This window comes from Balaenoptera musculus, chromosome 16 (assembly GCF_009873245.2).
Source record: "Balaenoptera musculus isolate JJ_BM4_2016_0621 chromosome 16, mBalMus1.pri.v3, whole genome shotgun sequence".
In the NCBI taxonomy this organism is placed as follows: domain Eukaryota; kingdom Metazoa; phylum Chordata; class Mammalia; order Artiodactyla; family Balaenopteridae; genus Balaenoptera; species Balaenoptera musculus.
The window spans coordinates 5,243,723-5,260,198 of record NC_045800.1 but is presented as its reverse complement, the minus strand read 5'-3'; the positions used below and the strand labels follow the sequence as shown (position 1 = coordinate 5,260,198).

Below are 16,476 nucleotides of genomic sequence, written 5' to 3'. Positions count from 1 at the left end.
ACAGAGTCACTGTAAGATTTAAAATACCAGAACTAGATGGGTATTCAATAATACTAATACCTGGACTATAAGGTCTATCCCCTTTTCATGATGGCCTATGGCAAGGAAGTTATGGTTATAAAAAGCAAAACATTAGCCAGTTATCCTAGCTATAAAGTATATTCCAAAGTATCCAAAGTTACAGACAGCGACCTTTCTGAATACATCGTGGTATGTAGCCTGACCACGCAGGAGGACAGTCCTTCCTTTTATGGTTGACTGAAGCTCCATCCTCGGTATCTTTCTTATCTGTGACTCCTCTGGAATACAAAGACTGGTCTGGCACCCGGGCTTCATCTGAGTGCCCAAATTTGAGGGCTGGCCAGATGCACAGGAATCCGGGAACTGCGTTTGAGCCTCCTATAATTTTGCGCCACAGAGAGGTCGAGGCAGAAAGACTCAAGCGCTGTTTATAACCTCCAACCATAATAATTTCTCGAGTAAGAAAGGGACCAGATCACTCACAGGAGTGTCACATGTGTATGAAGCATATCTGATGTCACACTGCTAGCAAACCATCAAGATCAGACATTATATTCAGAAGGGATGGATGATTATTAAATTAAATGCGGACTGCCAATTCACTGCTGTCCCTGGCCTCAACAGAGCACACAATTATTTTTTTTAATCTTCGAGCAGGAAGTGCATTGTAACTGCAGTTAAAAGGAGACAACACAGGACTCTCCAAAATTGTTTGTACTGGGTCCTTCAGGTCCCAGGGCTGGGACACCCAGCCAGGTGACCAGAGTCGGGTCGGCTGAGATCTTGGCCGTGACCTTGTCTGCTGTTCTCATCTTGAGGATGGACAATCTGTTGCCCGGAGAGGAATGACTTGGGATCACAGTGCTTGAGCTAAAGAGCAACCCAGCCCCTCTGAGCCACCAGCCCAGAACGCTGAGTTGCTGACGCTCTCAGGAGCTTCCCGTATTCTGACATGAGCAGAGAGAGAGAGGATATGGAGCAGTGACAGTTCTCAGTGCATAGACCAGAAAACCATTAGCTTCTTGTGCATGTCTTATGGTGTCACTGGTGACCTGTCTAAACCCCCGGGTTCCCTGCCACACCTCCAGGGTTGTGTTGTCTGTGGGATCAGTTCCTTCAAGGTGGCTGATGGGGGGAGAAGAGTCAGCTGAGTGACGGCAGCAAACCCTAGGTGGTTTCTTTTGTCATTGAGTCCCCAAGGAATTTTACATGCTAACTTAGGGCACTCAGGTAAGGACTGGATGCTGTATCTAGCTCCTAGAAAAATCTACATGGTTGTCTAAAAGTGAATTACACTGATTTGCTCATGACACTGACAATGTAACTCCTTCACACTGTTTTGGACATAGGTGACTACCTCGTTAATTTTGACTTTTGAGGGTCTTAAGAGGAGGGCTATCAGTATAATTAACCTTTCTCTGCTGAATAATTTTTAACTAACTGCTTTACAAAGAATATGTTGAGATGAGTAATCAGTTTTCACTTTTACAGCTGTAATCAGTTACACATAGAATTTTTGATACTAAAGGTTAGTAAAAGGTCACTAAAGATGACTAAAACCTGATCCTTACATATTGGGGGAAAAAGAAAGAATATATTTTTATAATTCTCATGGAATAGACAAAACTTGGATTATTGGTTTGGGGAATTTTCAAGGAGAATTTTGAGGTCTGTTAAGTCATTTTTTTTTTTCTAACATTTAATTTACTTTATGAAAACATATTTCCTTACATCAGAATAACATCGCCTAAAGTATTATCCAAGGAAATCCTTTCTGTCATCTTCCTCCCGCCCCATCAGTCACTGTAAATACTAGGAACAGAGCACTAAGTATTAGACAAAAGCTAATTTCCTCCACATCAGTTCATGTTGGTAAAGAACTTAATATGCACAAGTAGTGGTGATCGAAAGCAGGCCTGCAAAGGCCACTTCCACTAAGAGATAATCACTAAATGACAAAGGCAGCGAAGATTCCACTCCAAGTGGGCTCTGGACAGGCTAGACCTGGCCCGGGTTCTGCATACAGATGCAATTACCTCTCTTAATAATAAGACTTCATTAGTTTCGAGGCCTCCAGCTCTGGTGGCTGTCCTGATTGCAGCTCCTTTTTTTGCAATACTCTGGAATCAGTGACATTTCCGTGCACATTTTTGTCTGGAATCTTTGCAGCCTTCTATTTTGTGTTCTTATTGGGGATGCAATGAATTGCTACTGATGATTTGAGAAACTGCAAACCATTAATTCTGTGAATTCCTTGTTCCATCTCATAATATTAGGGTATTTTTCTCGTCTTTCCTAAAACCCTCCAATCATTTTGGAAAGGACCTTGCAGAATTTGGGAGCTTCCTTGATAAACAGTTAAAGATTTCGATGCACTGGAAAGTTCCCCAGCTGCTGTAAAGCTGAATGCTTATGTGCCAGCAGCAAGGCATCCCCTTTCATCCTTGGAAATGCTCTGGCTGTTTCTCCCCGTAATCCTTCTGGTTGTTTCCAACCCTCTAGCCTGGGGGGTGGGGGAGGTGTTCTGCAGAACACATCTAAACCCTCCCCGATACGGTACCCCTCCAAGGTGGTGCTCTGTCCTCTGCGTCAGCCGTCCCCACGTGGAGCGCCCTGGCTCACTCATCTCCCCGTCCTCTGCCTTTCTTCACTGTGTCTGTGGCCCACACCTTCGGTACAGAAGGTTCCCTGCTGTTATCACTCTGTTGTTACAAGGTCTTACGGTAGGGGTTCTACGGGCTGGTCTTCAGCCAGATCACCGATTCCTCCCGTCTCCCGGTGTGTGGGACCATGCCCCTCATCTCCTAGGAGTTCCATGAAAAATGCTTGCTGAGGAAATTCACAGAAGCACCACATGGAAGGGACTCGGGTACTTTATCAAAACAGTTGTTTGAAATTTTGTCTGTCCTTGACCATCCATGGATCATATCAAAAGATGAAAATACAACATAGACAGCAGGGCATCCTGCAAAGTCCCTCCCTCTGGGGTGTTGAAAACAAAGTGACAGGCGGACGGGCAGTGTTCCCTTCCCTTCGGGGGCCAAGTCCACTCACAGATTCACTGCATCATTATTAGTGTCACTTGAGGCTGGCTGTGGGTGGCCCTGATGATACAGAAAGGAAGCAAGTGCGGACAGTGTCCTCCTGAAGGGGACAGGTGTTTCAGGACTTGGAACTAATGGTAGGAATTCTAATACTTTACAGGAAGATTTAAATTCTGGTAAAGATTCTACTTAATTAGTCTGAATCATCATTATCATTATCTTTCAGAGCTCGCTTTCATTCCCCAAAGCCTTTGAACTGAGGTTAGCACAGGCTATCCTCATAAAGATGCACAAATTTGAATTCAAGCCATTTTGTTGTGGTATTATTTTACGAATTAACCACTTCAGTAAAGCTGGGAAATGGTATGTTGCATTGTTCCTTTTTGAAACAAAATCTGAACAAAGGATGAATCATCAGTTAGCGTGACTCATCAGATTAGTCTGACAAGAGACCTCCTGAGATAGGGTGGATACAAAGGATTTCAACTGCTTATGAGCAAAGATTATATTAGTAATTTATCCTTCAAACATTTTCTGAAATAATTGCAGCCTATTTTGACAGGAAATATGGATGATAAGCCAGAAAAGTTTTACTACAGAAAACTAAAACTTGTATCTCTTGTTATCTTGTTTCATGCTGAGATGGTCTTAAATTAGAATTTCACAATTGGTCCAGATCAAAATGGAAAGAATGTCGTTTTAGGAAACAAAAACTGTAGTCATGTCAACCACCTCCAAATTCCCAGTGATGGAAGATATCACTTTTGATGCTTGGGTTTCAGTGTCTAGGAAGCAGGGCAATCCATTGCCCAAGGATGGTTGTTTCGGCTCTTTGTACATCGATTTGCCAATACAGGAATGGATGTTATTTGGTTGAGAAATGCCCTGTGAATGCCCAAACTTTTATCTCCACGTAGACTTTCTTTTGAAGCTCTCAGATCCATTCCTTTCATAATTGTAGATCACTGACTCACGGGATTTCAGAGCTAGAAAGGACCTACCTGATCCCTTCCTTCAATCATGCAGAACTTGGAGATCTAATGGACACCCCTCCAAAGACAGAGGATGGCAGCTCAGCCCTAACCTCTGGGGCGCCCCCTATCTGAGCATCAGTCCCAGGCAGGCTGATTTTCACAACCTTTTGTTTGTGGTCCTGGAGGCCCTTTTTCCGTGAAATCGCTTCAAGATCTTTTGTCCCTTTGATATTTTTTTTTCCGTGACAGACTTATTTTTTTACAGAGAAATATGTACTGCCACCCATGGCAAAGGCACACATTTATTCAAGGGCTTGCATTGCTAGAACCACAGGCAGCTGTGTCTTGGACACGGCCCCCTTTGCACGTCCCTAGGCCAAGTGTTACTGGCAACACGGTGGATTCTTACACCGCTCGGAGAGGGTACTTGGGTTTCGGGTGAAAAGCAGTGTGTAAATGCAAGATGGGCGGGATCAACTTCATTGACCTCCAGGGCTCTCTGCCTGCCAGCAAACAGGAATGACAAATGACAACATGTGGAAACTGGCAGCTCTGATGGCCCCTCGTGTTCGCCCAGGCTCTGGGACAACCACAGGCCTTTGGCATTTTAAAATGTCTTTATTTTGAAACTCCTTCAACCTATTCAGTTCCGAGGTGCTGCGGGCATCCTCTGGGAAAGACCCAGAAGAGTGGCAGAGATGGTGGTACAGGGACTCTTAGAACATTCCTGAAGTCTAGGGTGCAGGCCCTGGTACCTGAGAGCCTGGGTGCAGAGCCAGGCATAGAACCAACTGCAGGGACTCCAAGCTTGAACTCATCCCCTTCTGATGGGATCGTCTCTACAGAGGTGTTTGCAGGAACTGATGGAGGATTTGTTGCAGCGTCCTCCGTGAAAAGAGATGCGCTTAAATCATAAAGCCTTTGCGATTTGGACACTCCCTCTGGCTCACCTCTGAGATGTTCTGGCTGCCCATTTGCACTGCTACAGGGTCACCTGGACAGGTGACTTCTTCTGCCCAAGGCCTGTTGCGTTCTGAATGCTTTTCTGTCAAAGAAACCTCTATCCTTCATGAAGCGTTTGACATTTGAGGATTGAATCACAGGGCCGACCGTACACTGAGAAATCATCTGGGTGAATTCTCCCTTGCTCTACACTCCCCATTCTTTTCTGGCAAAAGGGAACCCCAAGGGAAATTACCTATCTGGAGGTATCAGCAACTGCCAGCCACCACTCTTCTGTACCGGTCTTTGGTTTTCTGGTGGGATTATAAAAGCCCCCTTCACCGAGGTGCTGGATTAGCCACCACCATTGTGCCCCCCCATGATGGAACTGCCGCCCACGCGGGGCTGGACGCTCCTGGCAGACAGGCTCCGCTGTTGTTGATCCCTGACCCTCTGTCCTCACTTCTCCAGCTGTGTGCTCACCAAGGGGATGCTGGGTTTGGATCTGTTTATGCCATTTGTACTCACCATTGAAACGATGTGATTTATTTGAGTGTTACATAAACCCATGAGATATACTGGAGGCAAGAGAGAATTATTTCTGTGGGTTAGATGTTTTGGACAGAGCAGCGTGCTACAAACTACTGAGTGTGACAAAGGGAGGGGCAAATGGGCGTCCAGAAGGACCCTGAAATCAGGTTCCGTCACAAGTACAGTGTTCTACGTCAGGAAAATGGGTGTGGTTCGTGGCAGATACCTTGGAAGTCCAGTGGGGGTGACCACGGGCACAGGAGACAGCTGGGCCTCACCTCAAAAGATTGGCATAACTTAAAATCATGTACATTGTAAGACAATTATATGATTCAAATTCAAATAACATGTTTACGTTTATGATTTCCCTTTTGACTGATGTTCCAATTAGTGAACCAGAAGTGAGCTTTCTTTCCTCTCATCTGTAGTGCGCAGAAAACTCTTGCTAATGTCAGTAACCAACGTCAAGAGTAACTGTTAAATTTTAACAGTTATAATTTTAAATTATGTCCTATATAAAGTGATAGGAAAACTGGGAAACAGAATTTGACAAATATATATGTTCAACTTGGTAATAACATAGAGACCTCTATTTGAATTCATAGCAGGAAGACTGCTTTTTGGGGCAGTGGGAGTCTAGCTGAAATGTTACTATTAAGCCTTCCGAGTAACTTCTCTTTGCAGCAGAAGTTGGAGTGTTGGGAAATTTTTGTTGTTGTTATCAGTCTGATGGGGGGATTTTAAAACACTTTCCCGAAAGAGTGATCTAAAACTCCACTTCTTCTCTAGTACCACCTCTCCCGGGATGCTCTGTTCACTTAGAGAGAGGGCTTACTTACTGTAGGGTGGCACGGCTGTAGAGGCCCCCACTGTACACAGTTCCTGAAGATGCACAGTCCCTGCAGTCACGTCTTTGATGACAAGGTCTCTATGAAGAGATACGCATTTCCCCAGTTTGCAGGAGATGAGCAAAGTGGTCGCAATGACTCAATCCCTCTACCTGGTGGGTGAGTCTTACTAAATTTTGTCAAATTCTTGTGGTGCTGGAACTCCCAGTTCTTATGATAAATGGGCCAGTGGCCTGTGTACTGGGATTCACACAGATTGCTGGGTGAGCCATGTCTAAACAATAACCAGTCAAGGCTAATTCCTGTCCTTCACAGACTGTTAAATCACTTGTAACATCACTTTTTATTTTTTAATGTAAGTTACTTCTGGATTTAGAGCTAAATTTATGTAAATTACTTCAATTTACATTGGAGAGTGTCCTAATAAAGTCTTTCAGTCACCCACAAAATGTTAAGTGGGTTTACATCATCAAGCTCACTCTTAGCAATGTCTTTGGAAATCTGTGTTCACTTCAACTCTGTAACATTGGAGACTGGAGGAGTTTTAGCTCCCAGAGTAGCAAAAGCTAAATGGTGAGGATATTTATGCCAGGAGCTCTCAGTTCTTCATTTCTTTTCCTAATTGACTGGTTTAGTGAAAGCATTTTTTTTTTCTTTGAAAGCGTTTTATTTTATGTCACTTACATCCCTTCCCTGTTGATTCAAAATTGTTTCCCATAGTATGGGTGTAGTAAAAAGATTCCCACCAACCAAACTTCTCTGATAAGTTTGTATTTGGAGTGCTTGACGTTTCTTGCCTGGGCGCTTGATTTTCACCTCCTTGTTAATAGTGGAGAGCAATCAGGCATCTTGGCCTGCTGGGCCAGGGCTGCTGCAGGGGACCCGGGTCCCTCTGGGTAGCCAGGAGGCCTTAGCAGTTTGTGTGCCTCTTACTAGATCGTAACCAGGCCATGGTTCCTGCAAGGCAGGCTTTCTCAGTCTTGACACAATTGACAGTTGGACGGGCTGACTCTTTGTCGTGGAGGGCTGTCTTAGGCGTTATAGGATGTTAGCAGCATTCCTGGCCTCTACCTAGTAGATGCAGTAGCACCTCTCCAGTTGTGACAGCTGAAAGCATCTCCCTCCATTCTTGCCAAATGTGCCCTGGGAGGCAAAATCTCCCTGGGTTGAGAACCTCTGCAGGACGGACTTTGCTACGGTGGTGCCGGAGCTCGTGTCTGCCCTGTGGTTTCTTCTGCTGCAGCCACACCAGTCACCAGGTGACCCAACTCTACTTTTAAAGAACCTGGGGCCCGGTCTGGGATGCTCCGGCTGGATTGGAGATGGGATGGACCCAAGACTGTGCGGACTCAAGCTTTTTGCCATTGTTAAGACATTTATACCCTCTCCGTGTCTCTGCCTTCTTGATAGGAGGGTGGTAACTTTGAAGATCTCTTTAGAAGGTGTTTTTTGGTTGAGATTGGGGTTCCTTTATACAGTTTTAGATATAAAACTATGCAGCTTTTTTTTGTTGTTGATAATTTGGCAAATCAAGTAAAATTGTTCTTCAGGCTTAATTTAAAAAAATGAACTAAATCATAACATCTCTCACTGCTCTCATTTTTTGCTTATGAAAATTACATTTCCAAAAAGAAAAACAAAAGACAGTAACCTCTCTGAAGGTCATGACCATGTCTTAAAATCCTGAATTATTGCCAAAAGCCTAACATGCTTTTTGCTTGTTGAAAGTTTCTGCTGTATTCTTGTCAACGTGAGTAATGTAAACGCACTTCAAATTGAAAAACAGGAAGACCAGCCATAGGGCTCTAGACAGGGGCTTATGCCCCAAGGGACGTAAGTGCCACAACCCTGGTGATTCCCCAGGAAATGAACTGCACGTTGGGTTTTTCTGTGGTATTCCTAGCACGTACAGTATGGTTTGCAGCCTTTGATCTATACCATCCGAAGGGCTTATATTTCACAGCCGTTCCGGAACACACAGTGCAGTGTTCCTGGCTATCGATTCTGAGGGAGCAAGCCATTAAACTTACACCGATTTTGGAAACACGGCTAAGATACCTTTGCAAGATACGTGGGTGCAAGCTCTCCCTCAACCCGTGATTCTATATGTGAGGTTGACTATTTAGAAGCAGCCTAGAATTATGGTCAGGAAAGGTTCTTTACTTTTTGTCTGATGTAATCACCCCAGCATGATCCCAGATGATTCTTGCATTCGTGGGTAAACATCATTTGTCACTCATAATAACAAAGTGGGAAGAGGAGAACGTTGACATACCTATAGATAATACATGCACTGTTCCTGCATGTGTCACAATTAGCTGTGTCTTGCCCAGTCCGATATGAAAGCCTACAAGATAAGAACAGGAGAGCATTACACGTGGTGGCCGCTGGCTTTTCTAGAGCACGCAGCTCCAGTCAGATTCCTTCCCAATGCCATTGCTCGTTATGGTAACAGAAATCGGTCAGCGTGTTTCCCATTGTGCTCCTGTCTCTGCATTTATTGTATACAACCAATGCAACCTCTACAGCTGATATTTAAATTAAATCTAGGATGCGAACATAAACTACTGCATGAAGTAAATAATCTGATTTTGTTCTAAGCAAAGGGAATTTGGGATGTTTCAGTGCAGCTTGATATTTATGGTGTTTACAAGAAACTTTGATGGGAAACCGACCCCAGATCTTCTGACTTGTTTCTACCCCACCACCCCTTGGCCTGCGAGAGGAGGGGTCTGCAGACTGGGGCCCTCAGGCGAATCCCACTCTGAGCCAGCAAGCTAAGATTGAATTTTACATTCATAAATGGTTGAAAAAGATTGAAAGAATAATAATATTTGGAACACGTGAAAACTAATGAAATTAAATTTTCAGTGTCCACAAATAAAGTTTTAAGTTTTGATAATAAAGGATAGTGAAAATTTTTACGTTAGTAGCTACAATACCCTTGGTCTGCAAATCCCAGGATACTCACTCTCTAGCCCTGTAGAGAAAAAAATGTGCTGACCTACGTGGTAGAGTATCGTGCTGCATTGTCAATGCCTTCTGACACCGTCCCTGGCTGTATTCTCTGGTGAGCTCTGTCAGCCCTATGAGACTAGACATTTTTAGGAGGAGAGGTAGGGGTGCTGATTCTCTTTCCATTAACAGAAATAACCTTAGAGTATTTTTTGGAGTATATTCTGGAAGGTTGTATAGACTTAAAGGTTTGATGAGAGGATTTTCTTGAACCTTTGTCAGCCCAGTCACCCCAAGAAGCTAGTTTTGGGGAGCTTTCATAATGTTTTTCCCACCACTTTGGCTGGCCTTCCCTCTCTGATATTTTTAACGTGCAGGCATATTTTATTCTGAATATTACTTTGTGCTAAGGGACGAACATGATAACCAGAATCTGTTAAATTAGTGGCAGAAGAAAAGCTTCCGTCTGAATTGGCTTACACATACTTCGGGGGCACATTTACGTTTGGAGAGTGACTCAGCATAATAATAGTGCTCAGAAGGTTTTCTGTCAACATGGATAGTCGATATTTTATCACCTTCCCTATGTAAACTTCTCTTACATGCGTCATGGATTTTGAATTGAAATTAACTTTTGTTTTCCTCATTATATTTGGTGTTGCATAAACATTTGACAGAAGGATTTTCCTCTCCATGCCATGTTGTCGCACTGAGCTTTGGTGAACTCGGACTTGACCTTTGAGTTCTGTGCATTTCACTTATTAATCAAGTGACAATATTCTGTCCTAAAGTGTCACCAGTCAGTGCCTGTGGCCCATGATATTCGAGCCAGAATTGGAATCACCCTGGGGCTGCGTTTGTGTTGACCTCTGTCCCCCATATTGGACGCCTTTGGATGCCCACTTGGGGTCTTTTCCTCTCCCCTGAGCTTTGTCAGGAGGGGAGCAGGGAAGAGCTTGTGCATCACACTTTCCTCTTTTCCTTAGCCCTTTCCTCCTGATGACAAGCCCCAAGGGTACATTCCTCCTGAACCTTCCTCCCTGGCTCCAGATTTGTTGAACCCATCCCAAGGGTCCTCTTGTGTTAGACATTGACCTCCATTCTCCCATGCCTTATTATATATAAAAGGCCTTTCTCCATCCCACTGATTTTACTGGTGCTCTATCCTAAGCTCATGTCTGACCATGGTCATTTTGTATGGTGAAATAAGCATGGTACTTGAGCACATGTCCTGGCAATGATGTGTTTGCTGCAGGACGTGCTGTCCCGCTGTTAGGGTGGGCTGCAGACGAGGGACTGCTCCTCTGTGTGTTGCATTGGTGTGTATTAAGCACCAGCCAGGAAAGAGGATATGTAATAGTTTTCTGTATGCGCTAGTCACATTCTAAAGTTTAGGCTTTTAAAAGAAAACAGACGAAATCAAGGGCACTTCCTAACCTTTATTTGAGGGGCACACTTACTGGGCTCTAAGGAAAATCCGACTTCCATGCTTGCAGAACTTTCCTGCTCGAGACCTCAGGACGAATCTGCATCAGTTCTCATCGACACCAACACCCCTTCCTTGCCCAGGAGCATGGAGTTCCCAAGTGTCTCACTTACATTAGAGCCTCGAGTCCTCGAATTAATTACGCTACCTCATTTTACAGAGGAGAATATAGCAACACTTCAGGTCTGGGATCTCATTATTCTTAGACCCCAGGCTTCTGATGCTCCGTGACGCCCTGCTCGAACCTTGGGACCTGTGTTCTGCACTTTGTATAATTGCCACCTTGGGATAGTCAATGAGTCCAGCACTGACAGGACAAAGGCTTCAGGCACCTAAAACGCACAAGAGAACTCTCTTCCAGGACCTTGGGGTTCTTCAGTTGTAAACTGCTCTTTTTAAAGCCCTTTCTGAACAGACTATTCTTATCACTTGGTAAAAAGCACGCATTTTTTCCCTGTTATAATCAGTAAGCAAATAATGATTAAGTGCCATTAGGTGTCAGACATTATTGTGGCTACTGAGGAGACATTTTGGAATAAGATTGTGTCCTTGTCCTTACAGCAGAGTGGGAGAGCCAGACGGGCAACACATGAACATATGAATGAATGAATGAATGAATGAATGGCTTTGGATACGGCTCGTTGTTAAGGAAATGTTGTACGGGTGGCTTTGGCTAACCCCCCGAGGACCCTGCATTTGGAATGAGACCTGGATGATAATGAAAGAGCAGTTAGTCATCTCCAGATCTAGAGATGAGTTTTGCAAACAAAAGGGCCATCACTTGTGAACATCATAATGGGAATGATGTTGGCATGTTTGCAGGACAGAAAAAAGGGCCAGTGTGGCTAGAATAGCTGGAGCACGTGAGAGAGGTGGGAGGTGAGAACAGATCATATAAAATAGGAAACTCTTTGGACATTGTTGTAAATTTAATGGGAAGCCACTGTAGAGGTTTATTTATACGTGGATGACAGAATGACATGGAACCTACTTCCTCCTAACCTTTACTCTCACTCCTCCCTTTCTATCACATCATTTGCATCCAATTTCTTTTTTCTCCCTTCTTTTATTTGTAGCCCAGCCTAACTCACACAATCCTGAGATACAGGATGGTTTGGCTGATGTCTGTTGATTAGAATCAAGTGAGTCATAATATCTGCTTTATAGAGAGACATACCTGTGTGTGGTCCCGTCCCCCCTTTTTTAGTTAATTTAAATGAAAATTTGGTGGTCCACCATATTGCCACCATTGTGAGAAGTGTTTTCAAGATCTCATTGCCACGAACTATTCTTGGGAAGACCCTTCAGGATGTTTCCATGGTTTTGTTAAGGACCTTTCTTTTTGAAAGGATTCAAATGTTTGGAATCCAAAAAGGTAGTTCATAAAAACGGATGTCAGTGAGAGATAAATTTGTGGATAAAAGTTAAAGTGTTGTCCTTGTGTCATATGGTTAAGTCACAGGCTGCCTCCAGTAGCTATTGTTAATCAAGGTATGTCCACTACAATTTTATTAAGCATGAGGGTGTTCTTAGTAGAGGGCTTAAACTGTGTAGCCCATTGTTCTTATTGCTTTGATAATCCACCTAATTGTCCTTGGGGCTTCCAAGATGTAGGGTTGGCTTCGCTGATGATTTTATGGTCACATTAATAATTGTGTTGCAGAATCTGAATGAATGTGTTCTCCAAATACAGACAAAACAGATAAGTCCTTTCTACAGGACAGGGCACACCAAGTGCCATTATGGAATGTCCCTGTTTTTTCCTTCTCGCTTGGAAACAAGTCATAAAACCAATACTTGGAATGATTATCTTTCTGGATTGCCATTGCCAAAAAGAGAAGCAATCCAAAAACTCTGAACTGCTGGAGCAGATGCTTCTCCAGTGACAGTAGGGCTAGAGGTCTTTTGTGATTAGAAGTTCGGAGAAGAGAGAGCTTAGATTATGGATGTCAAAGCCACAGAGGGAGAACATCTTGGTCAAAGATTATAAATTTTCTGTCTTGCACATTAATTGCTACCTTTATAAAACTCTCTTCCCTTTTGTTTTGAGGAACCTATACCTTATATAGGTTTATAACCCCACGCCTGTCACAATGCCTGGTACACGCTGGGTATTTGGTTAATATTAATTTATTAACCAAATAATACAGTCAGTCTCTGTGTTCTCATATTGAAGTCCAGTAACAGACAAATCTAATGAAAAAAATTCTGAGTGCAAAAAGCATATGAAAAGTATAAATTATGAAAAGTTCTGGTTCTCACTTTCTAGTGTGAACCTCTTTGGATCCCAGTGATAGGCATGCTCACTGCAAACATGGATTTTTTAATGCACTGATCTTTCCAGCACTTGCTATTTATCATCTCACTACAGTTAGTTGCCATTTGTCAATGTTCTGGACTCAACAGCATATATTACTATGGTGGGGGGAGGTGGGGGAGTGGAAAGCATAACATTCAGCACCAAGGACAGCGCCAAGAGTCCAAGGTGCCGTTTTTCCTGTTCTGTTGACCCTCTTGACTCCCATCCCTTCAGATCACCCTTCTAACCCAGGGACCATTTCTGGGATCCTGACCTTCTCCTTCCTTGATGCCCTTTGGACACTCATTGGTCAGGGTGGGCTTTATTGAAAGGTAAAGGAGACTAGACTTCAGTTATGAAATTAATGGGGATGTAAAGAGAATGGACTTTGTGGAAAGCACATGGAGGGATTGTTGTTCTTGATTTGTTAAAGCAGAAGGTTTTGCTCAAGCTAATTTTACAAGGTAGTTTTGGTGGAGTCCAGTTTGAGAGTCATTTCCACTTCCGCTTTGTAGTGAAACAGATTTCTTCCGAAGACCTTGCTGTACTTTAAAGAAAGTAAAATGAGGGTCCTTTATAGAAGACAGCATGGAGCTCTAGTTGGGGCACCCCATTCAAAGAACACATCAGACCCTCCTTTCTTAACGGCCTAGAATTTTCAAGTTTAACTCAGAATGTGGTTCACCAGTTTCTCTAGCTACCTTTGGCTCCTGAGGACATATGCTCCAATTCTTTAGTTGTCATTATCAAAAATTTCTGAAGGTAAAAATATACTTTTGTCCACTTGTATGAAATAGACAGCATTGGTGACAATTTTGGGTCTGCAAGTCTTCAGTTAGTCCCGTTGCAGATCAGCAACAAAAGAGGCAATGAGGAATGGGATTTAAAAAACAGAAACAAAGAAGGGAAGGCCAAGGGCAGAGCTGGTGTGGCGGTTTTTGTCACAAACCCTTAGGAATGATCAACGAAGGAGCATGTCTGCCAGCTTCAGCCTGAGCTGGACCACAGGTGTGTCCTGGGAGGCAGGGATGGAGAGCCGGGGACATGGGGAACAGACAGCATCTGCTTTTTCATGACCGCATCACAGGGAGATCTAAGATAGCAGGGCCCTGGGTGGTAGGAGAGGGTGCTGCAAAATGTCACAGAAAGGTCACCGGAAGCTTTCTTCCTGGCTCCATGTCCAAGTGGCTCAGTGTCTCTGAGACCTTGAAGATGGGCCTGAGAGTGGAGACTGACAATTCTGTGTCTCCACTCCAGCCCCAGCAGAGAAAAATTGTTTGGTGGAAAGGTCAGGAGAGGGAAAAAAATGTCTCGTAACTGTGCCTGCTCTCAAAAGCAAAGTCTGACAAAGTTATAAGCAGCTCAGAGAGAAGCGTGGTTGGCAAGTGGCAATAATTCTATGGTATTGAATTGTAATCACTGGTACTGGATTACTGGATGGGCTTTAACATGCTGTTTCTCCTGCCACATCTCACACCACTGTTTTCGCCAGAAGGTCTTAAATTGCCCATGGAAAAATCTCTTCTCACGTTCCCCGGGGAACTGTGGATGGAGTGTTTGGTTTTAGATTTCAGAAAAGCATTCTCCTCTCAACCAGCATCACCAGTGTGTAGGCATGCACCTGGAGGGGCCCCTCCTCCACTTCCACTTTGGGACATAGAGCAGGGCGCACGGCATAGGACACACAGTGCAAGTGACCCCATTGCTAATTTGTGGGTCTTTTAAATGACATGGTGATTTTCAGCAAGTTTAGAGCTCTTAGCATGTAAGCAAAAGACGTGTTTGGGTAATGTTAAAATCAGGGCGTGATCCTTGAATTGGGGTCTTCAAAACACTGGTTACGTAGGGTCTTGAGTCACTTTGAATTAACTCAAAGGTATGTGTTAGGTCCTCTGCTCAGACATGGTTTGCTGCAACGAAGAACATGGCACAGTCTCTGCTCTCAGTGATCATTTTATGCCCTTGTTTAATTTATTCTCCTAATTTTGATCTCTCTTGTTCTTTCAGCCTTCTCACTTCATCTTCTCACTTTTTTTTTTTTTTCCATCCGCATTCTAGGCCAGGTTTGTGCTCCAGCTGTGCCTTCTTGATAACTGAGCTATCATTTATGTCAGCATCTTAAAGGGCTTTTCAACTTAATAGTCTCAAAGTGACGTTAATTAGAGGCATAAAGTGATACCACTACTTTTGTTGGGGGAAATTAAATTTCAAAAATAGTCAAACTCAGCTGTTTTCAGTGACCATCTCCTATGTTTTAAGCCCACCTCTGGCAGTAGTTTTGGCTTGTTCCTAAGTCTAATTTCTCACTAGGAATTTGCCAGATTATGCCCTGCAACTGTAGTTTAGTTCCTATATCAGCTGTTTAGTGGCTAAAGTGAATGTAGACTTTCCCCATATAACCATGGAAACTCAACGATATCTGTTTTATTAACTTGAGCTATTAAATGCCAGGATTTGGGGGACATCCAATTTAAGTTTGTTAAAAAAATATGATGTCGATTTTCTTAACAAACGCCAAGAACACCCATTGGTCAATAAAAGGCAGTACTGGCTTTCACTGGTGATGGTCTGACCAGGTCCCTTTTTCCCAGTAGCTGAGGGGAGCTGTTTTGTAGCCAGTGGCAGACTTGCTATGTTAGGCTGAGCAATTCTTTGTTCATTAGTGGCCTGGAATCCCCAAGCTGACAAAGCAGTGTGTTTGTTTTAAAAACTGAGGTTGCAGTTTGAAGAACACAGACTAACACTGACCCCAGATCTTTTCACCACCCTGCTTTCCCCTGCCTTAGGGATGTCTAAGTGGGCTGGTTGTTGTGAAGCCTTGTTAGAATTCGGCACCGTCACTGGCTCTTCAGGTGCCCTTTGGCCAGCTCTCAATGACTTTCCTCCACCAGCACTCCCAGCATTTGGTATCGTCATGGCGTGCTTTGCCTTCTTCTTTGTTTGCCCAGCCAACATCTGGCTTGCTGGGCACAGGAGAGGTGGAAAGGCTTTGGATGCATGGAATGATGAGTGAAAGAGCAAATGAAAGATAAAGTTATTTGGGAAGGTAACTTTGTCTCAGTCGATCTATGAGGGTTGGTTTGATCTCTGTTTCAGTGGAATTTGGCAGCTCTTGACATTTAAAGAAAGCTTTAAAAGACTAACTTCCATGTTTTCTGTTTATTACCCTGAATGTGGTAGAGCAGTGCCTGCACTAGTTTCTTGGTTACAATTGCTGCATTGTTTGTATTTAGAGAATTTTAGCCAGCAATCATTTATTCTAGGACCCTGGTTTCTCTCTTCTCGTGCTCTTTTGCCTGTAGGTGTCAGGTCAGGCAGTAAGGCCATTCTCATTAACTACTGGTTTCCTCTGTTTTTAGTTTTGTCTTCTGGACTT

At 43.6% G+C, this 16,476-nt stretch overlaps 2 protein-coding genes across 3 annotated transcripts in view; one reads left to right on the top strand and one right to left on the bottom strand.

Moving 5' to 3' along the window:
• The window catches only part of DOCK1 (dedicator of cytokinesis 1), a 530,116-nt gene that overhangs the window by 218,494 nt on the left and 295,146 nt on the right, over positions 1-16,476 (top strand). The gene's annotated exons all lie outside the window — the stretch shown is intronic.
• Positions 1-16,476, bottom strand: part of INSYN2A (inhibitory synaptic factor 2A) — a 38,117-nt gene that overhangs the window by 9,099 nt on the left and 12,542 nt on the right. The window contains 1 exon segment of the mRNA XM_036828291.1: positions 8,636-8,707. Coding sequence (XP_036684186.1) covers positions 8,636-8,707 — 72 coding nt within the window.